Here is a 27,154-nt window from a genome sequence, read left to right on the forward strand (position 1 = left end):
CTTTTTTGGAAAACATTTATAAATGTAGGCCACTGTTTGCCAGATATTTCTGACCATTCTTTTAACAAAGACAACCCCCAAAGGTTCTGTTCTTACAATGTCCTCTTACCTTTTTGCCTCCCTCTGTAGCTGACGAAGAGAAGCTGGATGAACGGGCCAAACTGAGCGTAGCAGCCAAGCGCTCTCTCTTCAGAGTGAGTTTCAACTTGAGTCTTTCGCTCTTCTCGTTTCTTAGATTACATGCTGGTTCCAAACACTGAGCTCAGAGAAATATGCTTCCAATCAAGGAAGCAAACACGGACCCTATCTGTTGTTTGTTTTCTGTCCTCTCATTACTTTGAGGATTTAGAGATGAAAATTTAGATTGCAGACATGGATCAGACTCGACGGAGCATTCCACCGGAACAAGCATTTTAATGGAGTACACTTCACATCTGTGAAACTGACCCCAAGCATGCTCTGTAGCCTTAGTAGTTTGAGCTCAAGTCAATAAATAGTTTAATTTTAAACAGCTTTGATAATAGATGTGATCTTAATGAACTCAATTATCTGCTTTTAATCATTTAATTATGGTTGTTTATCAGGACATATCTACTCTACATAATGTTGTCTGGCAGCCAATTAAATCATCAAATCTACTGTCACTTTGAATGCTGATTTGTCCCTTGTTAAAGTCTTTGTATCAAATGTTTCAGCAGTGTTTCCCTTTTAACCCATATTCACAGCAGCTAACTGTTCTCCCAGACTTTCTTACAGGGGTTAAGTTGAGGTTCAGTGCTGTGTTGATTTATTTATATACCCTAATATTCCCATTCAGGAATTGGAGAAGAGCATTGATGGCGGAGCTCCTAAACCACGGTCCAGGAATGCAGCGGTGGACAGGAGACTAAGACGGACACAAGATCGCTCTAGAACTCAACCAGTCACCACTGAGGAAGTGGTCATCGCAGCCACGTAAGTGTTCATTAGTTTAAACCTAAAGTCAGGACTAGTTTGTCATTATAGGTTTATTTTGTTTTGTTCGTTAGCTGAAAGAACTTAACTACTGTCATTTTTGTTTGTATGAAGTAGCTCGAGCCAAGACGTAGTTGGCTTAATTTAAGACTGGAAGTGAGGCCGTCACTGCTGGTTGTCATGAAATAGTTGCACAAATTAAAACACAATTGGTTTGTGTGTACAAGTTAGGCCAAGAAGAGGGTCAGGCTAGCTTTTCCTCTTGCTTCCAAGCTTTATGCAAAGCTAAGCACAGTTTAACTTTATCTCCATGCTTGCATGCATAAGAGCGGGACAAATATTTCCATTTAAGTTTCAGCAAGAAGGTAAATGAATGGATTTCTCCAAAAACTGGCCATTCATAGCGAGTACTTTAAAGGGCCAGTTCTCCTAAATTGCAAAAAGAAAAGGTTTCTTATTTATTCAGGTGTAAAGCCATCCATCAGGGAGGACAGCTTGCTGTTATTTGTTATTTTTTTTGCAGTGACTATACAAAATGAAATGCATCTCCATTATATTGGTGTCAATTTTCATATTAACCTTCTGCAGTTCTAGACACTGGGGGTAAGTAAGACAATATCAAGACTATCAATACCAACCTATGATCAGGCTGATTGCTAATCCATCACCTTGAGATTCAAAATTTCATTTCTGTGTGAACGTCTGATTTCTCAAATGAAATTTTGCGTCAAACCATCAACCAACACTGGTGCTTTCACTGTCTATACCTCAACATGCCTCAGTTTTAATTGTCGTTTCTTTGATCGCTTGTAAGTCATCTGTTTCCTTCCCTCTGTCACTTTGTATTGTCTCTGCCACCTATATGTGTGTATGTGTCTGTGTGTGTCTGTGTGTGTGACTTGTCTTTGCCCACTGAAGCGTCCCATCTCACGTGCCACAAACAGTGAGCGTTCACACTGCTGTAGCACGCACCCATAGCCCCACCCTAGTTTGCAGTACTGCCCCAACGTACAGGTATACAGCACATGCGTGTGCATGGATACAAATGCTCACTTTGACCTGCAGTGTCTGACTAACATGTTGGATCTTTACTGGTGCTGCTGACTCAGCACGGCAAAGTTTCTTTTTAGAGTGGTGCTGTCCCAGTTAGGTCTTAACCTATAGGATGCAGTTGTTGTTAGTGTAAAGTCATAATGCACAATGTTTTTTTGAATTTTGGTGCCCCCCTGTGTGATGAGAGAAAACTACATGACTGAGTTATTAAATGACACAGAAGACTAAAAGTGTTTTACTTAATATCCTGCTTTTGTTTGGTGGGGGTGACTCACCCTGCATGTGGAGCAAACCCTTTTAGCTCTGTGTTTAAAATGTTACTGGATTTTTTAGCTGCACACAGACCTACAGGGCTGTCTGTCATGTAGCACGGCACTTGCTAACTTGCATGAGCTCCTTCCATGCTTACCAGAATTCTCCCTTTCTCCTACTTCTTTGGTTTTTGGGTGTCATCCTCCCCTCAGCCTACAGGCATCCTCACAGCAGAGCGCCGCTGCCAGGGAGCAGGTGCGAGAGGCCCAGCAAGCACAGGATAAACAGGAGGTCCAGAGCTCCAGGCAGGTGGCGGCAATGGAGGAAAAAGTTGAGAAGCAGAGTCAGGGCCCAGAGGAACCCGACCTCTGCACCCTCAGTCTGGCAGAAAAGATGGCGCTGTTCAACCGGCTGGCTCAGCCTCCAACCAGGGTCACCCGGACCAGAGGGGACACACGTCAACGCAGGGCCAACGCTCGCTACCAGACCCAGCCCATCACACTGGGAGATATGGAACAGGTGGGGGATGTTTCTGGAGTAGCATTGCAGTGTTTATACCTGTAGGTCTGTTGTCCACAACAATTCATCAAAACTTCAGAAAAAATCTGACTGTATGTCTCTTTATTTCTATAAATGATCATTTGCTCCTGTTTTCTTGATTTGTAAGGTTTATAGAAAGTAAAAATATCTCTTAACACATCTTACACCTGGAAATATGCTGTTGGAAGAAAATACAGTGTTAAAGATTGTCACATTTCTGATTTATGTAAGAGAAAAAGAGAAAAAAAAACCCCTGAATAATTAATTTAAAAGAAATCAGTTAAATAATTAAATAAAAAGTAAAATTCGAGCAGCATCTTAAATTCGTAATAAGCATTAATCTTATAGTAGTGTTTTAAAAGTGGATAGATGGAGAAGATCTGACAGTGAAGGCTAAACTGGTCCACTGTCTAAGAGCACCAGTACATATGGAAGTAAACTGAAATGAACACCAGCACTAGGAGGTTATGGGCAATCTTCTTTGTACGAGTGAGGATTCTAAGTACAATAAAGAGATAAAAGTACGTAAGGTGGTCTCCCACAGATAGTACATGTTTTCATTTTGCCGTATACCAACAGTGGAGTACATAACCTCTGATATTCTAAGTAAATATTATGTGTAATAAGCTAAAGGCATTCTGGGGGTTACAGTTAAACCTGCTCCTGCTATTAAAATAGAAAATACATGAAATATGTGTTGTAGCATGTGCGTGTTTCTGCTCCAGGAGCTCTCAGACATAGACAGCAGGGATGAACAAGAGCTGTGTGACAGCCCAGTAGAACTCCTACAAGTAAGGCTCCTCTGAATCACCACCATGCATTTTGCCTGCAACACTGGAGGCTGACGCAGCCAGAGCACTCTTCTCAGAAATGACCATACGTTTCTGTGAACATCTCGTGGCATCTCATTTTTGGCTCATCTCCATGTTGGTGTGATTTCATTATGAATGTACAGTGCATGGCCCAGCTTCTGATAAAGGTCTGACTCAGTGGATATCATCCCCACTATTTCAATAAAGAGGCTGTGATGTGTTGATGGATGATGCTGCCGGCCGTATATCTGCGAAGCCGAGGGGCTTGAAAGACGTCTCTGTGGTGGAGGAGAGGAAAACAAAAACAGTTCAGCTCCTGTTTACCACCACGCGGACCAAGAGCAGCTATTTATCTGCAGCTTGTTTTGAAACTGGCAGCAGGGACAGGAAGCATAAGAGAGATCTGAATCAAAAAAAAAAAAAAGAAGTTAAAAGATTTTATTTACAAAACGTGTTTTGGAAGAGTTTTTTCAACAGTTTTGCCTTTCCATGGATTCGTACTGTTGCTTCTTTTTTGCTAATCAGCAAAATTGTCAGGTTAGTTCATGTGTTTTTATGTCAAGTAATGGTGATAAGCCTGGAAGTGTGTCTTTTGGCTGCAGCTGGATACATTGTGCGTAGGGGGGCTGCTGGCATGGCTTTGTGATGTGGGCTGCAACTGACCGGCAAGATAGGCTGCCCTTTGATGGTCAGGAAGTGCAATGAGTCAGGCAGCCTGTGATGAGTCAGCGTGATCCTCTTGATTTATTTATTTATTTATTTTTGAGTCTGCACTTTGTCCTAGCTGTTTCTCAGCCTCTTTTGCAAACTGACCCACTTCTTTGTTTGTCTGCATCTCCTTTCACCTCCCGGTTACACAGCTTCAGAATGGTGCGGCCTCTCACTTTGGACCCCTCCCTACTTCATCATCCTCGTCTGCACTCAGAGCAGGAGGCACCGTCTCCACTGACCATGCCGGAGACATCCACATACCCAGAGCAGCAGCCCATGTGGAGCCCACCCCTCCCAGCTCTGACAGGTCTCTGCCTCCTCGCCACCCAGACGGCCCGACCTGGAGGTCCCACGACACCTCGGACCACCACAGGTACCAAATCTTGCCCCAAGGAGAAGACAGAGCTGATCTGGCAGGGGGGAAGAGGCGGCTGCCCTCTCCGGAGGGAGTGGTCAGGCAGGCCGCTCTGCCCCAGCCTCACATTGGAAGAGAGAGGAGGGGAGCTGAGGAGGAGGAAGAGGGGGGGCAGCAACAGCAACGGCGACTGTCCAGAGGGAGGGAGGAGGCAGCTGTGCAGAGCTCAGAGAGCCACATGCTGCTGGAGAGGCAGGAGCAGAGGCAGGAGCAGAGGGGGTATCTGAGGGAGGAAGGACACTACTCAGACATCCAGAGGAGCCGGGCCATCAGCGGAGGTAAGAACAGCAGAGAAACACTCAAAAGCATCTGCTCAAGCTTGAGCTTTTTATTGTCGGCTTCTTTTGTAGTCACAGACCTACTTCTGTGTTGTTGAGATTAGTGCTGTTTTTCCGTTCTTTTACCTTTTCACAGTAGACTAAGCATACAATATTAGCCTTGGCAAAAAATGATAGTCTATTGAAAATGTTAGACTTTGACACCAATAAGCCTGTTCAGTCAAGTGTTCAAATAATGTGATAATTTGTTGTTGTTATTGTTGATAATAACAACAACAATAATAATTTATTGTTGGATATTAACCACATTTTTGCCAAAAAATAGGGAAAGTTGTGCTAGATAGGTAAATGAAGTAGACTAGGGTTTTTAAGAAGCTTGCTTCAGAGGTAATTACCACCACTATCAGTTGCACTTCTTTTCTGTGCACCAAGTTGAAAATGTTAGCATTCTAGCACGCTAAACTAAAATGGTGAACATTAGAAACATTATACCATTGAAACACTCCTTCATCAACTTTGTCATAATATTATGTTAGCATTTGACTGAAAAAACTGAGTTTTTTACATGTATATTATCAACAAGAGGGTACAAGCTGTTTGTTAGAGGTTTAGTGTTTTTTTTTTTTTTAATAAATAAAAATGTGCCTATTATCATAATGTAGCATGCAAACATCATGCAGTATGACAAACATAGCAAACATTAGCTTCACTATGTCTGTCATAGTAAGCATGTTAGCATTTGAACAGTAGCATTCGAAAGTCATATTTTTATCTATTTAATTTACAAAAGTAAATCCGAGTGATTTTTTTTTTTTTCAGAGCAGCTGTGAGTTTAACCATGTTAGCTTGTTAACACACAAAAGTAATACGGATAACATGATAAACAATAGCTTTCTACCTGCTTAACATTGCCTATTAGCAATGTCATTATTTTGTCATGTTGGTGTATAGAGTTGAAAAGTCAGGTTTTTGACGTATTTTATTCCAAAGGAAGCATGGAAGTCTGTGATAAGTGGTTTTAAGCCTTTAGCATGCTGACATGATAAACCAAGATGGAGAAATTAGTAAACATTGCATTAGTAACATTGTACACAATATGCAACAACAATATGCTGATTTCTTTGTGGTTGTGGGTTTCACGTAACATTTTAAAATGCTGAACCGACGAATGAAACGGATTTTAAATATTCAAAGAGCAAACAGTAACACGACATAAACCCCAGTGTCTGTCTCAGTCAACCGTTTCTTTTCCAACCACATTTCCTGTGTGTGTGTCTGTGTGTGCGCGTTGTTTGTAAAATGTTATATGGTTTGAGGCTTCCTTTATGTCTGAGCAGCAGTAGCTCTAACCCAAAGAGTTTGATTTATTCTGTATCGGTGTTCAGCTTGTGAAAGAACGTTGAAATCGGTCTGATGAGCAAAGTAGGTTTTTGTAGTTGTAGACGGGGAGGTAAAGTAGCGCTTTGACAAGAAAACTCCTGTGCTTCTACAGCGTGGGTTATTTGATTACAGCTGTGGCAGAGACATTTAAAGCTGTGAAAAATGTCTGTGCTGCTTCTCACAGGAGGATGAGAGCCTCTTGGTAAGCATGAAAGATGTTAACTCGAACACCACTTTGTGCTGCTGAGTCTGCACCACTATGACTGTACATTTATGCAAAGCTCTGTAGTCGTGGAATGTCTGCAGTGCTGTGCTATTTAGAAGGGTGGATCTTATACAGGGACTTTCACGGAGTTTGATGAATGGATCAGTTTGCACAATGTTATTTACATCCACTTTTATCTAAGCAGACAGCCCAATCCTCCACAGGAGCCTTGTTAACATGTATGTAGTTGCTGTCAAATTATGGATTTTACTGACTCTCTGTGTGTGTTTGTCTGCTCACGCTCATAGAGCCACTAGAGTCCAGCGTGTTAACATACAGAGGAGCATCCGGTTCACCCAACAGTCTGTGTCAGCCTCCGGCGGGGGACACATACACAGACGGCAGCGGACTCGCTGACGGCCTGATTCAGCTCGAGCAGGGAGACGAGCTGAGTGACATGATGTCGGCCCGACACATGTCCATCAAAGAGAGGTGAGCGTCATGATGTGATGAGCTGTTGATTTTGTGGGTGTAGTATAAACCCGAGATGTTCTTTGCTTGATGTGTTTCTTGAAATACTGTGAAACTAACACTGAAGGACAAGAAAACTTCCTGTCATTCACTGTTTGAAATGTGAGTTAGATGGAAACTGGAAATGAGATCATGACAGAGTAGTGGGATGTTAGTTAGTCTTTGTTAGTCTCTGCTGTTGCACTGCTGAGAGGCTCCATGGGATGAAGAGTTGAATATGAACTCAATAGATTAGACATTTTTATTCATATTTAAGCTTTTGAATGCTTCTTAACTTGCTTAAGTGTACAAATGTTGATGTATAGATAGAACTGATTGAGGGGAAAACGTATCTGTATAACAGGAATTGTCACTGCATAACAATGATACTGCGTTTCGCATAAAAAACATGCTTTCTACTGTACTTAAACACACCAGCCTCCTGTTGATTCAGAATAATTTGAGATTTTTTTGCTATTGTTTGTAAATCTCACAAAAAGACCAAAACCAACAAAGTCTCATTAATTTCCAGCGACTTCATCCAGTCAGCCCCGAGGCCTTTATTAGCTACTGCAGATCTATACAAAAAGCCTTTCAAGTTGTCGTCAATTCCAGTCAGGATTAATTCCTTCCCAGTTTCACTTGTTCATCATGTATTTTTTCCCCACTAAAGCTCAATATCAGATTCCAAACAAATCATTGCATAAGTCCAGTTATGTCACATGGGGTTAACTGGCCCAGTCTGCTGGTTGGACTGGGACAAACAGGACGGCACACTCACACTGTAAATTGATTGATGACATAATAAGTTACATGTAGGCAGCTGTTAAAGGCTGCATGTGTTGCCAGTTCCAGGCTGCTCATTTCTGTCCCGTCTCACACCCTCTTTGACCATGTCAGGACTTCTTTGCATTGCTCCCGCTTTCAAAGCATTTCACTGGCAGCAGGATCTGTATCCCAGATACAGCTGGCGACATGTATTGAGTGTTACTTTCATCCTGTTTTTGGCGTAGTTGTGCAGTCCCAAAGGACAGAACAGGACGTGTCCTCAATGGCTGACAGAGGGGTGGTTGTGAGAGGGGCAGGGGGCACTGCCAACACCCTGACCCCTCCCTTATGGGTCTTGTCTGCTCCCAACGAACTGACAAGAGCTCGATGAAAGAACCTTTGTTGTTGTTCACTCTATACTTCATCTAGTGATTCTGTAATTGTTCAGTGCATTTTATGTGATCCCAGTTTTCCACAACTTCCTGTTCCAAAGACTCAAGCTCAAGTGCAGATGTTATGTTTGTGTGAGTCACCCACTTGCCCTGCTGTTCTAACTTCAAGTAAAATAAATCCCAGCACCTTTTCTGTTGCTTTAATTTCTTGTTTAGACCAAATACTCTCTCAGCTCCTGTTACACTGACTGACTTCTCTGAGTGATGTTTATGTCTAGCTGTTCTCTGGCTGTCACCGCTCTCTTTATCCCCGATCTAGAACTGTACACTGTTTTTAAACTGTGGCTGGCAAATGACACGCTGGCTGTTTCTCATTAGTGTCTGCTATCTTTTCTGTCATAAATACAAGTACATGTGGGAACATCCCAGTTTTTGCTGGCACGAGTGCTGTGACAATCTGAGTTAAAAGCAAGGTTGAAGTTTTACTGAAAGCTGACCTTCAGTAACCTTGTGCAGAGCGTGTCATCATTTCATGCTCTTGATACTGACTGTACACTTCAGTGTGTGTGTGGAACGCCAGTATGGACTGATTACTGTATTGTGCTTTTTTAAAAATAAATCAAGCTCTTGATTTGTCACTGGCTAAAAGTCCAATAAACACAGAATTTAGACTACAAAGGAATATTGTGGGAAATACACTGATGTGCTTTTTGCCAAGAGATGATAAGATGATGGAGAGCCTGTAGCCTCTGCTTGCCTGGAAACCTCACAGTAGTCGCATGACTCCAAAAAAACACAGACAGAAATGGTTCCAGCACATAACCGTTTATAAAACCACAACTTGTTGTTTTTGCATTTCGGTTTGTTTACTGATCAAACAAAGGAAATATAATGTGTTAATCAATGAGCCTTAGAGATGCTGGTCAGTGTGTTTTTGTGACTGTGCTAGAGCCAGACTAAACATCGCCCTGTTTCCAGCCTTGATGCTCGGCAACGATAAACGCCCCCTGGCCCTTTCTCCATAGCTAAACATACAAACAGATTGGTACCAGCTTCTCAAGTCGCATTTGGCAAAAAGAGTTTTTCTGAAAATGTTACACTTTCCCTGTATTATGTGAGCTTTATGCAGAAAACAAACCAGTTGTAAAACTTTCCAGATTTTTAGTATAGAAGTAAATATTCCTACTTAATGCATTGACAGGCCTGTTGTTACAGTGGTGTATTGCCAGAGTGAGAACAAAGCCACTTAAAATATGTTTTTGCAAAGATAAGGTTTGCTGGGTGCCTCTTCCTGGTTGACAAATGTCAAGTTATAGGCTTTAAACATTTACTACAGTTTTAAAAACTCATCAGAAATAGTGTTTTTTTTGCACTTTTTTGTACTTTTTTTGGTTTGAAGCGATGTTAAGTCAGGTCTAACAGAACATCTGATGCTTCCTCCCTCTGTCTCCCCCCCTCAGAGTCGCCTTACTGAAGAAGAGCGGCGAGGAGGACTGGAGGAACAGGATCAATAAGAAGCAGGATGTGGTGAAGGTTGCCGTGGGCGAGCAGCACGCTCAGCTCTGGGAGGTGGAGCAGAGCTTCAAGAAGGAGGTAACCACCTGATGTGAACACTCACTGCTGACTTAACACTTCAACAGACAAGCCTAAGACTGTCTTTCATACTGCTTATGTCATGTCTTTCATGTGGTTCTGACTGTATGCTGCGTTCTCGTCATGTTAAAATAATAATAATGCTGTCCTATTTGAATGACTCCCTACTTATCAGGAGCATCAAAACTGTGCTTCAGATTCCAATCATGACACCTTCAAAACAAGTTCAAACATGTGAACATATCCAGGAGCTGCTTTTAACTGTCACTCGACTACATTATGCCCACAAGACCAGAAAGCAGAACTAATACAGTGGCGGCAACAAACCACTGAGGCTCCACCGCATTGATTCGTTCCACATAGCCACATTAGGACAGCGAGCATTTCCTGGATCAGCCTCTGAAACCAGACTATTCATTAGACAAGGTTTTGAAGATGTTGTTGATCTTCTATGACAGAAATGTTTCTCAAGAGTCAAACAAATGTCAGAGGGCTGACCACCATTAAATGATCACAATAGTCCCGTAAATGCACGTGGTGACAGTTTTGGATATCTCTAAACAGAGAGGTTGTGTTCTGTCCCATGTCTTTGTCTTTTAACTTTTTGTTTCTTTCTTCTGTTCTGTCTCAAACATCTGTTGTATGTTTTTGTTCTTGAACTGTATCAAAAGATAAGCTACATTTATTCTAGACCTGACAGTAGAAAAAAAGTACTGTAGTATCTAGATCACACGCAGAATATTTAATGGTGCATGCTGCTTTCATTTCATAGATCTAGAAGTCTGTGGTTGCCAATACTAAAATGAAATAATTCAATGAAATGAAAAATAATTTTTTTAATGTCTGCATGAAAGAAAAATCTAAATTAAATTTTCCTTACTATGTTTAGAAATACTTAATAGTTAAAATAGAATAAAAACTGATTAAAATCTCAAAATTTCTAATTTGATTTATGGAAAAAAAAAAGTTTTATTTATTATTTATTTGTTTATTTTAATTTTGTGTTTGCCACAACATTTGCAATTTAATTTTCAACTTTAGGTTGTTTACTTTTGAGTTGAATTCCGGTGTAGCAACAATAAACAAATAAATATGTGAAACTTTGCTGTGTACGGCTTTAACTGTACAGTATACGAAAATATTATACAGCTTTCTAAAAGACTTAACATTTTGCTGTTGTCATACGTCATCCTTTACCATTTCATTCCAGTATTTTCAATCTCAAGCTTCTATTCGTGGCAGTTTCTTTTGTTCCTAGACTGTATATTTGTCGCAGTTTGTTTTGATCAGAGATTATCGAGATTAGAGTGCATCAAGCTAAACTTGGAATTCTAATTTTGCCTAAATTACACACATATTGAGATGTGTTTTCCCCTCAGAGAACGGTTCATTTCTATGTACACTTACTTCAAACTGTTTGACTAACAGGCAAGTGAGCGTACAGACTAAGTGTCCTGTGAAATGTAGCCTCTATCGTCTGTCCTGCCTGGCTTCAACCTTTATTTCTACTCAACTGCATGTTGCATTTAACCTTTCATTCTTCTGTTGATGTCTGTTTGCATGTCCTCTATCTTTTTTTAAAAAAATAAACCAAATTCCATCCTCTGTATGTTGACTGTGTTTCTGTGTTGGCATCCTCAGTGTGTTTTCAAAGGGAGGGTTCGGGTGGGCACCTCTCTGTTTAGACATATCCTCCACAGCTGCCGTGCCACAGCTGTTTCTTTTTGTTTTTTTGTTTCCAGCTGCTTATCAAGGTTTGTTCAGCTTGACTTGACAACTCTGCCCACACGTATTCTGATTTTGGTTTTTCAGTTCATTTAAGGTCACAAAGACCTTAGCGATGGAAGCTCTGATTCCTGGGTTTGAGGACGCCTTTTCTGGATATTTTCCAAAGAAAAGCCTCCATGTTTTAATCAAATCAGGAAATCCTTTGACTTTTAATCAAGTTCATGTGGTAGCTAAGGTCAAGGGGAAGGGCAGTAGATGTAGTACGTCTTGTTGTCATCCTCCTATTCATCAGAGCCAGTGGACATGATTTTCAAGGTTTCCTGTTTTAGATCCAAGAAGTGGAAAAGTTACGGTGACAAAGATAGAAAACTGAGCAGAGCCAAGCAAATACCGACAGCAGAGCAGAATAAAGGTTCCTATTGTTTTGACCACAGATAAATGCCACTTTTGATTGTAGTGACATTTGTGTTGCTCTGCACACGCTGTCGACTAGAATTGACATTTATCTAAAAGCAAAGGATCAGTTAGGAAACTTCTAGTAGCATTTAGTTCAGATTCACGAGAAGCCGATGAGGTGTTTTGGCCCCTCCATTACATGAATGAAGGGCCTTCAAAAAAATGTCCCTTCTCTTCGGCTTCTTGTCTGTAGGACGATGAAGCACTGATGATGATCGATGACTTTGCTGTGTCCGACCAGCTATGGGTAAGGCCAGTGTACAAAACCCGAATTACACACACACACACACACACACACACACACACACACTGCAGTGGTATTTATCAAGCATTTAAATTGTGTTAATGATCTAAATTTTACATCCCTAACTTAACTTTGTTCCCTGGCTGCTAACTTGCTGTCTCGATAAATACAGCCCGGGTGTAACACATATCCAGGCAGCTGCTTGTGTGTGTGTGTGTGTGTGTTCATGCGGTGGTATTGGTGGTGGCTACTCTGTGTGGGTGTGTTTCTTTTTTTATAACCCTGTTGACAGTTTTGTACTGATGGCGTGTTCGTCTCGTCGCTGCTCGTTGGTTTTCAGACTTATAATTGTCAAGAATTTCTGGTCCTGTACCACACACTGTGGATTTGTTTTGAATGTGTTTGTGTGTTTAAAGTTTTACATTTGGTTCTGAAATATAACATTTGTTTGTCTGTGATTAACTTACATTGGTACATATAGACAAAGTTGGTCTGTAGTCGCTGCTCTACATCTCAGGAGCTGTTGTTGATATTTAATCAGTTTGGCACACTTCTCAGCTCTTCCTGTTTCCTCTCCATTGCAGCTGTTCAGGGCTGTAGTAGGGCATGCTCTTGGTTATATCTGTGTTATTGCAGGGGTTTAGTGACAGTAAGTTTACATTAACAAATAAATATCACACGATATTTTAAGGCTGATTATAGTGCAAGACTTAACACTTCAGGCAACATAAAACAAACTAAAGCTACACTACTGCATACGTTTGCATCAATTGACAGTGTATTTTGTGAAATAGGGTCACTCATGAGAATAACCAGCCAGTCCTGCAGTTTCCCTTTGCTAAATCCATTGTGTGATACCTGCACCATGCTAAAAAACAAAGAAAGTGAGTGGTTGGACATCTGAGTTGTGATCAAAAAGTTGCGAGACTGGTCCTATAAAAATCAGAAAATATGCCTGATTCAAATGTGGCCGCCATCCCTGCCAAAGCAGTGACCTTGTACAATGATACACCTCTGTCAGTGCTGCTGCCATGCTAAGTGCACTTAATGGATGTTCTCGAAGCACACCAAACACACTGAGTCTCCTTAACTGTGTCAAAACAGATCTTTTAACTTCATTTTGGGGAAAAGACAGAATTTGCAGGAAGCCAAGTCTAATACATACTGATTGCTCAAGATCGGTGATCGTGTTGTTGTTGGCCAGAAAATGCATACACAATCATTGCACTACAACTGGGTGCACACCACAATTGAAGCTCCCACATGCTGTTATCCCACAGTTCACGTTGTTTGTCCCGAATGTTCTCCCTCAAGACGCCTCAGGATGTTACAGAACACTGTGCTGACAGTTCAAGCATTTTCTTTCTTCATTTTCTTGGTGTGCTCCTGGCTTGACACTCATTTTCCAGTCTTGGAGGCTTTTCTACTGCTCTGAGAGCGACGCTGCTGTTTCTTCTCTTGGATGTAGGCACAGACCCACCTCTCATCACCAATGGTGATCCTTCACATGACGGTTGGATCATACTGGTTGCTGACGAATAAAGACACTGATGTTTGCTCTCTGCTCCAGTTCCATTGTGAAACTGCAAATGTGCACCTGCTAGTGGTTACAAAACTTGGACAACACTGGTTCCAATGTTGATGTCGTACCGTCACTCAGAATGCTGTCTTGTGACAGATACTGTTTGCACATCATGCACGGTTCATCTGTGTGTGTGTGATGTTTCTTGTGCTCATGCAGTCTCAGAACTTTCTGATCGCACCCCATGATAAATAATTTAACGGCCAAGGAGTCATTTGTTTTTCTCAAGAGTTTGTGAAGAGCAAAAGGAGGACAGTGACTATTGGATAAATGACGTTACACAACTGTTTTCACACTACAGTTTCACACTGAATGTATCTAGTAACCTGATACATTTCAGCATGGAAAATTGCTTCCCATGACTTCAGAAATTCTAAAATCCTCGATACGTCCCTGCAGCTGCTATGCTCCTGATGATAACCTCTGTATGTATGTGTGTGTGTGTATATTTCCTCTTTCTGCGGCTTCTATAGGAGCCAGTCTTTGCTGCTACTTTCTCTCCTCCACCTGAGCCTCCTTTCCATACTTCTTCCCCTGATGAAACAGCCAGCCAGGTAGGAAGCTGCACCAGCTACTTGCTACCTGCATTGCTCGCTTGCATACGTGCTTACTTTCATACTTTCTGCTAAACTAACCAAAATCCATTCAAACACCTCAAAGCTTTATTTGTGAACTTTACAGGTACTCTGCATTAGTTAGACTCTTAAATACACCATTTAAGGAAACCTATGCAGTTACACATGCTGCTCACTGTCAAGGCTTTCTGCTTCCATTGCTGCAGCCTCACTGGCACATCTATAATGGCATAAGCACATTATGATCCCTAGTGCTCTGTAGCCCTTCACTATCCCCCTGCTCCTGTTTTATCCTACTAAACATTGCTTCAAATCCCAAATGTTCAGCACTGTAAGGCCTGCATGGCAGCCCCTGCAGCTTCTCATGCTTGTGCAGAACTTGGATATTTTCGACCATCTTTTCATCCTTATCACTTAATCCTCATCCTTTCTTACCTTCCTCATCCATCCCTCTGGTTGTGAAGGCCACCAGATCTCCCAGACCCACGCAGGTGGATGAAAGACACCCCTGGAGACGGAAGGTGACCCTGTCAATACTGCATACAGTGTCTCACCAGTCCCACCCCTCCCACTCCCTAGTGGCAGCCTTTTCACACACACTCAGCAGTTCAGGTTTCAAGCAGAATCCACACCAAATGACTTGCAGTTGGTTGCTAGGAGAATGCAGTTTTTCAACGTAACATCATGAATGCCTGTAAAATCTTCAGGGAGTGACATCTGCAATCATAGTCTCCTGTCATTTTTTAATATTCTGTGGATGTTGGTGAAGGAATTATGTGCAATGTGTAACAAGGAATAATGGGCTTAATGTGTATTAGCTACCTTCCTTTGGTGTCTTTGTTTTGCTTGGCTTCTTTGGTTTGTGAAATTTCAACATTTAAAAACAGTGACTCTTATCAACAGCGGTAAGTCATGTAAGAAACCTCTCTTCCCTTTTTTCAGAGATTAGCAGAGTCTGAGATGGAGTACCAGAGGATAGAGGCTCACATGTCCATCCAGGAGAGGAAACAGCTGATAGTGGCCCAGGAGGAGGCCTGGAAGTCTAAGGGCCACGGAGCTGCCAATGACTCCACCCAGTTCACTGTGGCTGCACGCATGGTCAAGAAAGGTCAGAGGACAAACTCAGCACACATACTTTCCACAGTCGTCTTTCTTAGAAGCATGTGCACAAGTGCTGAAGTGCACTCTGTCATTACAACAGAGAGTTAAGTCCACAGTTTAGTCTCAGTCCTCTGCCCCCAATCCCTCAAAACCCCTTTCTCAGTTAACAGTACAGGGAAAATGACTCTTCTTTTCCCTCCATCAGGCCAGAGTCGCTGCTCTGAGGCTGCTGCTCAGGCAGAAAATGATTTAATGGTTGGAGTTTTTCCCCATTAGCTCTCAGCACAGCCTGAGGGGGCAATTGATGGAAGGCTTCATTAGTGTTTTGGGGGAGTTGGTGGTTTTATCCATTTTATAGCTAATGGAGAGTGACATAGGAAGGAATCACGTCAGAAATAATGGCTAACTTTTCATGCACTAGACAGCGCCTCTTCAACTCTGGCTGCCTTCAAAACTAGTGCTGTTAGCACTGGTTCCTCAGATTGTTTACCACTTCTTGGCTTCAAATTTGCAACCTTGACTACAGCTGTATATCTTTCCTTCACTGCAAAGCACATGACACTTGTTGAACACCCACACCTGTTGTTTTCTGCATGAGCCTACAAACTGATGTTAAGGCAAACCACCAGACTATGTCCCAGCATTGATGAGGAAACCAGGGGAAACATCATCGATGCTCAACATGTAAAATAAATAATCTCATCCTGTACATATCTGTTTAGTTATTCTCCTGAAATATGAGTTAGAGTAACATATGTCAAACATAAGTCTTTGAAAAAGTTTATCTCTATCAGGTACACCTTCTATTCCGTACCCAGTCAAACTTCAGCAATATACATCATGACCTTCAGCCTGTGGCCACTTTCTTTTGAACCCTTTTGAAACCCTGGAACCAGCTGATAGGTTTAAAGGGCATGTTACCTTTAAACAAAAAACAGAATTATACTGTTTATCAGAGCCAGAAACTGTAAAAATTGATGGACGATGTTCTGTTCTATTGGGAAAAATAACCCAGTAGGTTTAAGCTGTTAGAAATTCCCTCAAAATCACTTAATTGTATGTCTCATTTAACAACTTGCAAAAAATAAACACTTCACACCAGATTTTGTAGAAAACAAAAACATCAGTGCTCCTCAGCAGAACCAAGATGACACGAGTAGCAAGTCACATGACAAAAATTCAGAGACTTTTCGACTGAATGACAGGCTTTGCTCACACAGTAAAATATCTATAGATGTAGAGCCACTATTGTTTTAAAGTAGTGTAACATCTGTGGGCACATGTCGATTCTGGGGACAAAGTGTCCTGTCTGAAATGGTATAATTGGATTTTTGTAACTGTGTCATCACATGTATGTGTCTACCTGTGTTCCTGCAGGACTGGCAACCCCTTCTGCCCTCCAGTCTCCAGTGCTGTCCAAACCCAAGAACAGCAACATTGCCATCTCCAAACCACAGGAAGGTTAGTTTTCTCTAGTTGCTTCTTCTGTCACACTGCTATCATGTGGAGTCCTTCACTTAATTTAGCAGGCTTAATGAAGACTGGAGGGTGCTGATTTAGACTTAATGGCATCACATTCTATCCTCAACTATCAACAGACACAAACTTTACAAAACACACAATATGTTTGATTAAGAAGAAGAAATGTTACGCTGAACTGAGACGATCACCTGTTCAATGTGATTTCTGATTCTAAACCATGTTACACTATTTACATTTAAAGTAATTTTTTAAATCTTTCTTTTGTCGGATCTCATTTGGACATTGTGTAACTGATTGTCTTTGGTCTTTGCTTCTCTTTCAAAAGACTGGGAGGAGATTTCTGATACTGAAGGTTTATCCTCTCTTGTTTGTTGTTTTGCTATTCATCACAATCATCAAAACCACGAATGTCACCAACACTAATGTGGCTGATGTTGCTGTGAGACTTCTATTAGGTTGTAAAGCCTGATAGAATGTTCACCTGGATGGAAATGCATGAGTCTGAAGTGCAGAACAAGTCATATTCACTAGCTGTTGATTGTGAAATGCTTGTGACTATGTTCAGTTTAACATCATTGTGACTGTATCTCTTCATCGTACTCAGTCATTGTTTAAATTCAGCAACAGCATTACTGGTGACAAGTATGACTCTATAAAAAACAGAACCTCAGACCGCCTGCCTGTTCATAGATGAGATCTGTGTAACATTATGAATTGTGACTCTAACAGTTAGGTGCTTGTGTGTGCAGAGATTAAGGCTGTGCCAGATCTGAACCTGGAGTCGGACCTGAAGCTGGATAAACTGGAGTCATTCCTTGGCAAGCTTAACAGTAAAGGTGAGTCGTGCACATCACGTTGTCCGCAGGTTCATCATGCTTCAGCTTGAGACCACTCTGTTTCTGAAAGAGGAATTCAGCCTCAAACTTAGCGTAGCATTTTATCCACCATTAACCTCTGTGGCAACAGCACAACCACAGCTAGAAGTAGCAAGAACCAAACAAGTTAGGATGCCATAAAAAATACAGATATATCATGATTTCATGTTCAGATGTGGTTAAGTTTCTCAACCAAACTGCAAGTCACGGACGAGTAGTTCAACAGCTGTAGGAAAATTCAATGCAATGATTCTGTTTCTGATTATGGTTTTTGAAAAGAACATTTTTTCTTTTAAGACAACTTGCCTTTCAAACCTGCTTTTTTATATATGTATAAGTAGTCACTGTAGCAAATTCATAAAAAACCGCCTAAAGAGCGCTGACAGGATGAAGTTGGGCCGAGCTCTTTGTCAGACACACTGTACAAAAGATTCCCTGAGATCCAAATACGTTTCAAAAGTTTATTAATGAAAAAGGTCAACTTAATATAACGTGCACAAAATATAACAAAATGAATCTCACAACAATCAAGCTTGCGGTCAACAAAAAAATGCGGCATCCCACTCACCCTCTCCTTCACCGACTGCATACGGGCAGGTGAGCAGGTACCTAAATAAACTTCACCACCCCATACCATATGACCAGCTCCCAAAAAAGAGTCATAATTATACAAATAACCAACCATAATAATACCAAACAATACTTAACATTAATATAAATCATGTCAAAATATTTTTAGTCATATAAAATCATTCTCTTCATATTTCATCTTATTCATGGCTCCTACAGTCACAATTTAATTTTTGATATTTAGAGCCAGATAAAACAACAACAAATCAAAATGTGTCTGTGAACATATTATGTTTTGTCCATCTTCAGTGTCTGAACTGCCAGAAGCAACCATCACAGTGACTGAGAAGAAAGTAAAGGAAGTCATGACCCTCGAAGATGAAACTTTTTCCAAGTTCTACCGCCAAGTGGAGGAGCTCCCCTCCATCACTAACAAGGTGGAAATTGACGACGACTTTGATGCCATTTTCGGCCCCCAGGAGCCAAAGTAAGCTCTCACTGCCAGAAGTTGTTTTCAAAGTAAGAACCCTGACTAACATCATTCCTGCTTACAATGACTCTTCACCTCTGACCTCTCTGCAGGCTGACTTCAGAGATGATACAGCACAAGCGAGCTGTGCGTCCGGCACGTAACGTCCAATCATCCAGAAACCCTTTGAAGATGTTGGCTGCCAGGGAGGACATCAGACACGAGTACACAGAACAGAGGCTCAACATCGGTCTGCTGGAGAGCAAAAGGATGAAGGCTGAGAAGAGTGAGTGAGGATGGATGAGTAGGTGGCAAGTGCATGAAACTAAGGGACACCAAATGTGACAGGCTCATTTGTTAACTTTAGCTAATTTCCCATCCTACAGCTACAAAATAAAACCCTCAGCACAGTGTTTGTTGTTACTATATTAAGTATTTTACAGTCTGACCAGTATCTTGAATTTGGTCCAATTTGTGTACTAATATCAACTTGTTCTCATTTGTGTTCCTGTCTCTGCCTGTCATATGGGAATTGCACATTTTACATCAACCAAAGTTTATGTTTTTCTGACTTGCTTTTTAAAATTAAATGTCTTTATTAATGTACTTATTGTACTACCTAATGTCTCCTTGTTTTGAACTGACCCATGCAACCTACTTTGGGACTTGAACTGACCTACATGTGAGCCACTTTCCTGTAATTGTGCAGAGCAGTCCTCAGAAGCACAGTGTTGTTTTTGAAATGCACGTGCTCTGCAGGTTTTTTCTGAATGTGACGTCAGAGAGCCCACAGTCAGTGTCATGTAACTTCCTTGTTTACCTCCTGACATCAATTAAACCACCTAAACTGTGTCGGGACTTGTTGCTGTCATATAAAGACACTCAGTGTTATGCCTGAAAGGCCAGGTGTGTCTGACTGTTGTCTCTTTGCTGTATATTTGTATTAAATGTAGTGTTTAATGTTTTTTTTTGTTTGTTTGTTTTTTCTATGTCCTGTCTGCGGTCGGTGCTCTGCTCTGTTCACTGCAGTGAATAAGAACTCTGGTTTCTCTGAAGTGGCTCTAGCTGGTCTGGCCAGCAAGGAGAACTTCAGCAGTGTCAGCCTGCGCAGTGTCAACATCTCTGAGCAGATGTCCAACAACAGCGCCGTGCCTTATAAGAAACTCATGCTCCTGCAAGTCAAAGGTCAGTCGAGTTGAAAAGCTGCCCCACACATACAGCAACACATGCGCTCAAAACAGGATCATTTTTTATATTTAAAACATAAAAACGTTTTGTGGACAGTCCATACTAGATTGACTTTAACAGGTGCAGTTGCTGATGATTAAAAAGAGAAAAGTGCTCATCTTGTCCACATTTCTTCAGGCCTGTCTTTTCAAAATTATATTTAGTTAAATTGTAATGAGCAGTGATTCCACACAGATCTAGATCCAGGTTCACATTTTAAGTTAACTCATCAGTTTTATTTCCATCCATTCGTTCCATGAGACAGTGGGTTGTAGTCCAACACCTTCTTACTGTGAGGCCAATCTCTGTTTTTTTTCTTACTTAAAGTCACTTTGTTTACTTTCTGTGCGTTTAAGTTTAAGTTAAAATTATGTAGGTTACTTCTTTTGAGCCTACGTCAGTAGACAAATTGTACTGCAGAGTGCTAAATTACAGCTACAGCAATGCCAGTGACGCTGAGGTTTTGTTGACACGATAGTTTCAGCAATTCTTGAGTTCAGGACTAAAGTCAGCTGATGCTTACCAGATGGTGGTGTCAACATGATAATATGGCAATGTCTGCTATGTTCACCCTGTTTGGCATCTTAGGTCCTGGCATGTTAGTGGACGTTACTTTCGTTGCGTTCACCTGCCACACTGCAGAAGCTATTTGGGAACGGCTTGAGGAACATGACAAAGAGCCCAAGGATGACGTGTTTTCTGTTGTTAGCCAGGTGGTTTTAGGATTGTGGCTGTGTATGTAAAATACACAGTCAGTGTGGCAGAGTCTGTAGCAGCTGTTCCATTTAGTCGTTAAAGAGGATGGAAAAACAAATAGCTACTGATTTACACAAAGCTGTGGAGGATGCTGCTTCAAGGGTGTGCTTTCCAGAGGATATCTAAAATGGGACACGAGAGTCTATTTTGGTGTCTTTGCACCTCCTCCACACGTCTGTTGGTGACAGCTGTAGCTCTAAATCATTCTCCCCAGGTCACCTCACACTATCCTGGGCTGATCCGCTCCTCCAAACACTACTGTCTGTAATCCACAGCAAATCCACTACCCTGGGGATACCATTGTTGGGAGGCTAGCTGTCCCAACCTCACAGTTCTAGAGAGGTTTGCTTAAGGGTTGCTGGTTTCTGATGAGTTAGACTGATCCCGAACTGTTTAGGCCTCTAAATATCCCCATGTTTTTATTCACACCAGTACATGCCTTCGTTTTTAGTAAAAAAAAAGTTTGATGCATATGCAGGGTCAAGTGGTGGTGATACTGCTAGTGTGACAATCCAGCATGCTGACAGTGATAATCATAGTGGTCACTGATGAGCCACCTGTCTGTCTGTCTGTCTGTGTGAAACCAGGCCGACGGCACGTCCAGACCAGGTTGGTGGAACCCAGAGCGTCCTCACTGAACAGCGGAGACTGTTTCCTGCTCATCACGCCACACCACTGCTTCATCTGGACCGGAGAGTTTGCCAACGTCATTGAGAAGAGCAAAGTGAGTAACGAGTTAAAGCACCGCAAAGTAAGACAAATGATTAGAAAAGCATTTGCTTGTTGTTTTTTTTTTTGTTTTTTTTTATTAACTTGAGTGCAAGTCAGAATTGTTTTGTGCTGCTTTTTGATTTGTATATTTTTGTGTGGATTTAAAATCATTTTAAAACCCTCTTAGTCATATAAACAGAGGCACACTAAGGGTGCTGCTACTGTATGTAGGACAGGCCTGCATCCCAAGCTTGCGGATGTAAACAAAGTGTTAAGAGGAAGCAGCAGCGGCACAACTCAGGAAGAAGTGTGTGTGTGTGTGTGTCTGGTGTGATGACCTCTGGTTGGCTGAGCAAAATGGTGACCTCAATGTGACATAAAGGAAGGCTCCCAGACTCAGCCACATTATTTATGAAGTTGTTTTAGTTCAGTCCATTCTAAAGTCGTTGACAAAGTGGCAAGGTTTTGTGTAATAGAGCGTAATCAGCTGATTTTTTTTCCCTCAAAAAATGATTTAAAGGTTCAATTGATATCAGTCTACAACCCCTTCATAAACAAAAGTTTACCTCTGTAGGGAGAACAGAATACTTGCGTTTTTGGAACTAAATTCAACATGACTTGTTTCTTAATTTGTTATAAGATATTCTCTTTTTTTTCTCCTCAGGCTTCAGAGCTAGCTAATTTCATCCAGAGCAAAAGAGACTTGGGTTGCCGAGCTAACTACGTCCAGGTCATCGAGGAAGGCATCAGCTCACACAGCCATGCTGTCAAGGAGTTCTGGAAGAGTCTGGGAGGCCAGTCAAATTATCAGTGTAAGGATTCAAATCTGACAACCTTGAGAAAACAGTTCCTGAAGCGGTGAAAAGCAAGCTGAAGCCCTTGCTTGTCTTTCTGTAGCTGCAGGAACACCAGACGAGGATGAGCTGTATGAGGGTGCCATCGTGGAGACAAACTGCATTTACCGGCTGATGGACGACAAACTGGTCCCAGATGATGATTTTTGGGCCAAGATGCCCCGCTGTTCGCTGCTCAACCCCAAGGAGGTCCGACAGCCTAAGTTAACATTTTTTTCACTCAGTGACTGATGAACATGTAAAACTATAAAGCAGTCACAACTCCAAAATAATTTTTAAACCCCTCAAGAGTGTGTGTAGATTTTTAGAATGACTTTGGCTCCCCCGAGCGGCAGTTTGAAAATGACATTGTGGCAAACGTCAATGCATGCCATTAAAAAAAATCTCTTTCTCTCCCTCTGTGTGTTTTCTGTGCAGGTTTTGGTTTTTGACTTTGGCAGTGAGATGTACATTTGGCATGGGAAGGAAGTGACTCTAGCACAGAGGAAAGTGGCCTTCCAGCTGGCTAAGCACCTGTGGAACGGGACATTCGACTACACAAACTGTGACATCAACCCGCTGGACCCGGGAGAGTGTAACCCACTCATACCGAAGTATGGAAACATACTACTGCTCTAACACACAATTGCATATATATTGCATATTCAGTAGATCATTGTTTACTGGATGTGTATTTACAAACTGTTCTTCCTCTTCATGGAATCATTTCAAAGTCAAGAAATCTCCACTCTCTATACAAATGGGTCATTTAGACACTGTATTTGTATAAAAATGTAAAATATCCAATGAAAAATCCTGATATGATGGAGATTTGTCAGTGACTATGGCATTTTGTTCATAAGTTTTATTCTAATTGCAGCTCTGAATGAAATTATTCTTTCTAATGTTGATTAGCCTAGGGAAAAGAAACCCCCAAATAGAATGTAATCAGACTGAATTTAGTGTTTTAATCTTGCTTGATGTTCAAAATGCTGTAAATCCAGCCTCGGATAACTGCTGTTAGGACAGCAGTGTATAGACAACATCTTAACTGACTGAAGTACCAGTATTGAAGTACCACTGACATATTGTCTCTTCTTCGCCTGTAGGAAAGGCCAGGGCCGACCTGACTGGGCAGTGTTTGGCAGACTGACTCAACACAATGAGACCACCCTCTTCAAAGAGAAGTTCGTGGACTGGAGTGACTCCAGGAAAACACCCAGTCCCACAAAAAACACCAACGATCACATCACAGATCAAAAGGTGTCAAAAAAGTACTTCACTGCATCAAATTCCTGTCATTCATGTGAGGGTTGTACAGTATCAGATGCACATTCTGTCTTCATCTGCCATCATTTTTATTTCTTTCTTTCAACATCTTTACTCCAGGAGCAGCACACCTCTGATCAGCCCCGAGCATATGACGCCTCCCTGATGCTGCCCCTCCATGACGCACCCGTCTGCACCAAGCTGGATGGGTTCAATGTGGGTCGTGGCTACGGCCTGGTGGAGGCAGAGGAGTGGCGGAGCTACGAGATCAGCACTCTGGCTGTGGAGGTGTGGCACATCCTGGAGTTCGACTACAGCCGCCTGCCTCGTCAGAGCATCGGCCAGTTCCACGAGGGTGACACCTACGTGGTGAAGTGGAAATACATGGTCAGCACTGCAGGTCAGTACTGAGCTCATGTACTGTATTCCTATGTAACACTGTTTCATCTAGAATTCAAAAACATTTTGAGAAGATTCGAGGAGCAGTTAGGGAGAAAAATAGTAAGTGATTAATTTTTTAGTGTTTCAATAAATAGTTCTGTGTCCACCAGAGTCTGTGGTAGAAACAAGTCTCATGTGAATCAGGGTTAACTGATTGATAATTGGAGGGAACAATATGCATGAATTCATCGTCCTTACTGTTAGAAGAAAACCAGGAGAGTGTAATCTGTCAGTACCAGAAGTTATTACCCAAAATAGAATATATCATGGAAAAGTTTTTGAGCAGAAATTTAAATGTTTGCAAGATTCCAAATGGGCATGTAGATCCATCTCTTTGGTTTATTAATCTGCAGAAAGAGATTTTCACATAAATATTTTATAGTACCACAACTTCTGGGGACTTTGTTCAATCAAGTTAAATCTTGCTGTCATTTTTAAAATAATTGAAAACAGTGGGATTAAAACTAAAAATTTTGTGTGTTTCTATTTTATGGACGCCAGTGCTCTGCCACCAGGTTTAGAGGACAGTGGCAAATTAAGAAATTAAGACAATGTGTAAGGCTGCTCATTAAGTAAACTGTGATGTTTGAAAACACAACTAAAGGGAGCATTTACAGTTTACTGCCAGTTCAACTGCATAAAAACCTCTGTAAAAACCTTCTGAGTCACTCTAAGTACATGTCAGTGTAAATCTTTGATTTAGACACAAATCCTCTATAGTTATAAACTACACAAATCTAAAGATGTAGTATGCTCCTTTCACTTTATATTTTATCCATTTATGTCTTCATTTTGTGTACTTACCTACTTTGTAAAGCGCCGCTGTGTGTCTTGAATAGCACTGTATAAGTATTATTATTATGTCTTACAGTAAGGTTGACTATGCTGTTCTCTTAACTCTTGCTTTGCAAAACAGAATAAAACAAACTCCAACATGTTTGTGTGAAATTCAGCAAACTACTCAGTTGTGACACACCACAAATTTGCAGAAAGCAAAACCCGGAATTAAAGAGTGCAGACAGTTAAGTTAACAAGAGCTGTTGGAAAGTAAATGAAGAAAAATAGAGCTGCAAAGTCAGTGTTTGTGCAATGATCAGTTGGAGACAATCCCAGCAAGCAATAGCGTAACATAGTCAATGATGTTTTTAGTTGACTTGATGTGGAATAATTTGGAGTAAAAAGTCAAGAGCCACTCCCAGCTGACAGAGTAAAGGCAGGGTACAGACTCGACTGGTCGCCAGTCCATCACAGGGTCAACACAGGAACACCTGGAATCTAGATACAGGTGATGGTGGAGACTGGTAGAAACCCTGGACCACCCGAAGGAGAACCAGATGTGACAGAAGAGGGATGTGTATTAAATGTTGGATAATACATTTTTATATTAAATGTTGTCCTTATGGGCTCACAGAGCACCATATCCCTGCAGCTTCCATCAATCAGAGCTCACAGCAATATATAGTCAATTAGACTTTTATTGTAAAACCAGCAAAAAACAAAACAAGGTCAGCATGTTGTAGTTTTTCTGACCATGTTCTGGCACTTATTATTGTCTGTTTTACATTCTTTTGTCATCAGTTGGCAAGAGGCAGAACCCAGAGCAGTTGAAGACAGCAGGAGCCGGGAAGGAGAAGTGCTGCTACTTCTTCTGGCAGGGCCGCAACTCCACCGTCAGTGAGAAAGGGACGTCAGCGCTCATGACGGTGGAGCTGGACGAGGAGAGGGGAGCACAGGTACTCAAAAGAGAGTGTGTCTGAAAAAAACAATGTCATCATAAATACAAGTCTGTTTTTGAATTGAATTTTTGAATTTTTGAATTGAATTGAATTTCCCTTCTGGGATAAATAAAGTGTTTTTCATTTAATTTCATTTCATTTTCTTTGTCTGTCCTTGTCCCTGTTGGAATTTTGTGTGAACTTTTTCTTTTGCTGTTTGACTTTTCTTTCTTCTTTTTTTTTGTTTGTTCTTTTTTCCAACAGGTTCAGGTTCAGCAGGGTAAGGAACCTCCGTGTTTCCTGCAGTGTTTCAAAGGAGGGATGGTTGTCCACTCTGGAAAAAGAGAAGAGGAGGAGGAAAACTCACAGAGTACGGCCACATCATTTCTTTAAGACAATTGTACTGTACTGGATTTCTGATAGTTCTAACTTGAGACTTAAAGTGGCTTCTCAGACTTGCATTCACAGCAATAACTGTCTCTATTGCAGTCATGTAAATTCTTCATTCCCCCAGAAGGAGTGAGTCATATCTGAGGACTGCATTGTAGGATAGAGAACAATTCAATGTTCAAAATAGAAACCATCCTGAGGGATCAACACTCATGCTGAAATTTGCTAGAGCTCTGAATGTTCCCACACTTCTAAATAAATGGGCTTATTTCTTTTTTCTTTTTTTTTTCAGTTAAAGTACTTTTTTTTCTTCTGCAGTTAATGTGCAGAGAACTTTTGAAAGATAATGTGTTTTTAAAAAAAACTAAAAACTTGCTGTCTTCTTCATTACTTGTTTTTTGTTTTTTTTTGCGCCTCTTCATCTCAGATGATTGGCGTCTGTACTGTGTGCGTGGGGAAGTGGAGGTGGAGGGACACCTGCTGGAGGTGGCTTGTCACTGCAGCAGTCTGCGCTCCAGAGTCTCCATGGTGTTGCTGAGCGTCAGCCAGGCCGTCATTTACCTGTGGCATGGCTGCAAGTCCCAGATGCACACAAGGGAGGTGGCTCGCACTGCCGCCAATAAGATCAAAGAACAGTACGTGGAAACTGTTTGTTTTAAAGAAGGATTGAGGAGGTAGGAGCTGAGCTGAGTGTGACACCTTCTGTTTTTGTTTTTTTTTCTTGCAGTTGTCCTCTGGAAACAGGCCTCCACAGCAGCAGCAAGGTGTCCATTCGGGAATGTGATGAGGGGGCAGAGTCCACAGGATTCTGGGAGGCCCTCGGGAGGAGGGACAGGAAAGCGTACGACTGCATGTTGCAAGGTATAG

At 41.5% G+C, this 27,154-nt stretch overlaps 1 protein-coding gene across 4 annotated transcripts in view; it reads left to right on the plus strand.

Annotated features, from left to right (window-relative positions):
• svila (supervillin a) overlaps window positions 1–27,154 on the plus strand; it is a 59,651-nt gene that overhangs the window by 20,609 nt on the left and 11,888 nt on the right. For 2 of the 4 annotated variants that reach the window (XM_008300654.1, XM_008300655.1), the window contains 27 exons: window positions 130–194; window positions 818–954; window positions 1,873–1,968; window positions 2,472–2,778; window positions 3,525–3,590; window positions 4,472–5,015; window positions 6,909–7,092; window positions 9,731–9,863; window positions 12,241–12,294; window positions 14,347–14,427; window positions 14,913–14,969; window positions 15,391–15,556; window positions 16,927–17,010; window positions 17,781–17,867; window positions 18,786–18,963; window positions 19,059–19,231; window positions 19,975–20,130; window positions 21,516–21,652; window positions 22,304–22,451; window positions 22,537–22,682; window positions 22,911–23,086; window positions 23,582–23,735; window positions 23,862–24,141; window positions 25,761–25,915; window positions 26,162–26,267; window positions 26,715–26,922; window positions 27,015–27,148. In XM_008300654.1, coding sequence (XP_008298876.1) covers window positions 130–194; window positions 818–954; window positions 1,873–1,968; window positions 2,472–2,778; window positions 3,525–3,590; window positions 4,472–5,015; window positions 6,909–7,092; window positions 9,731–9,863; window positions 12,241–12,294; window positions 14,347–14,427; window positions 14,913–14,969; window positions 15,391–15,556; window positions 16,927–17,010; window positions 17,781–17,867; window positions 18,786–18,963; window positions 19,059–19,231; window positions 19,975–20,130; window positions 21,516–21,652; window positions 22,304–22,451; window positions 22,537–22,682; window positions 22,911–23,086; window positions 23,582–23,735; window positions 23,862–24,141; window positions 25,761–25,915; window positions 26,162–26,267; window positions 26,715–26,922; window positions 27,015–27,148 — 4,212 coding nt within the window. The remainder of the gene's footprint in view (window positions 1–129; window positions 195–817; window positions 955–1,872; window positions 1,969–2,471; window positions 2,779–3,524; window positions 3,591–4,471; window positions 5,016–6,908; window positions 7,093–9,730; window positions 9,864–12,240; window positions 12,295–14,346; window positions 14,428–14,912; window positions 14,970–15,390; window positions 15,557–16,926; window positions 17,011–17,780; window positions 17,868–18,785; window positions 18,964–19,058; window positions 19,232–19,974; window positions 20,131–21,515; window positions 21,653–22,303; window positions 22,452–22,536; window positions 22,683–22,910; window positions 23,087–23,581; window positions 23,736–23,861; window positions 24,142–25,760; window positions 25,916–26,161; window positions 26,268–26,714; window positions 26,923–27,014; window positions 27,149–27,154) is intronic. The other 2 variants (XM_008300656.1, XM_008300657.1) reach the window with 1 other exon arrangement.

Source organism: Stegastes partitus, unplaced genomic scaffold (genome assembly GCF_000690725.1).
Source record: "Stegastes partitus isolate 25-593 unplaced genomic scaffold, Stegastes_partitus-1.0.2 Scaffold1571, whole genome shotgun sequence".
Taxonomy (NCBI): Eukaryota; Metazoa; Chordata; class Actinopteri; family Pomacentridae; genus Stegastes; species Stegastes partitus.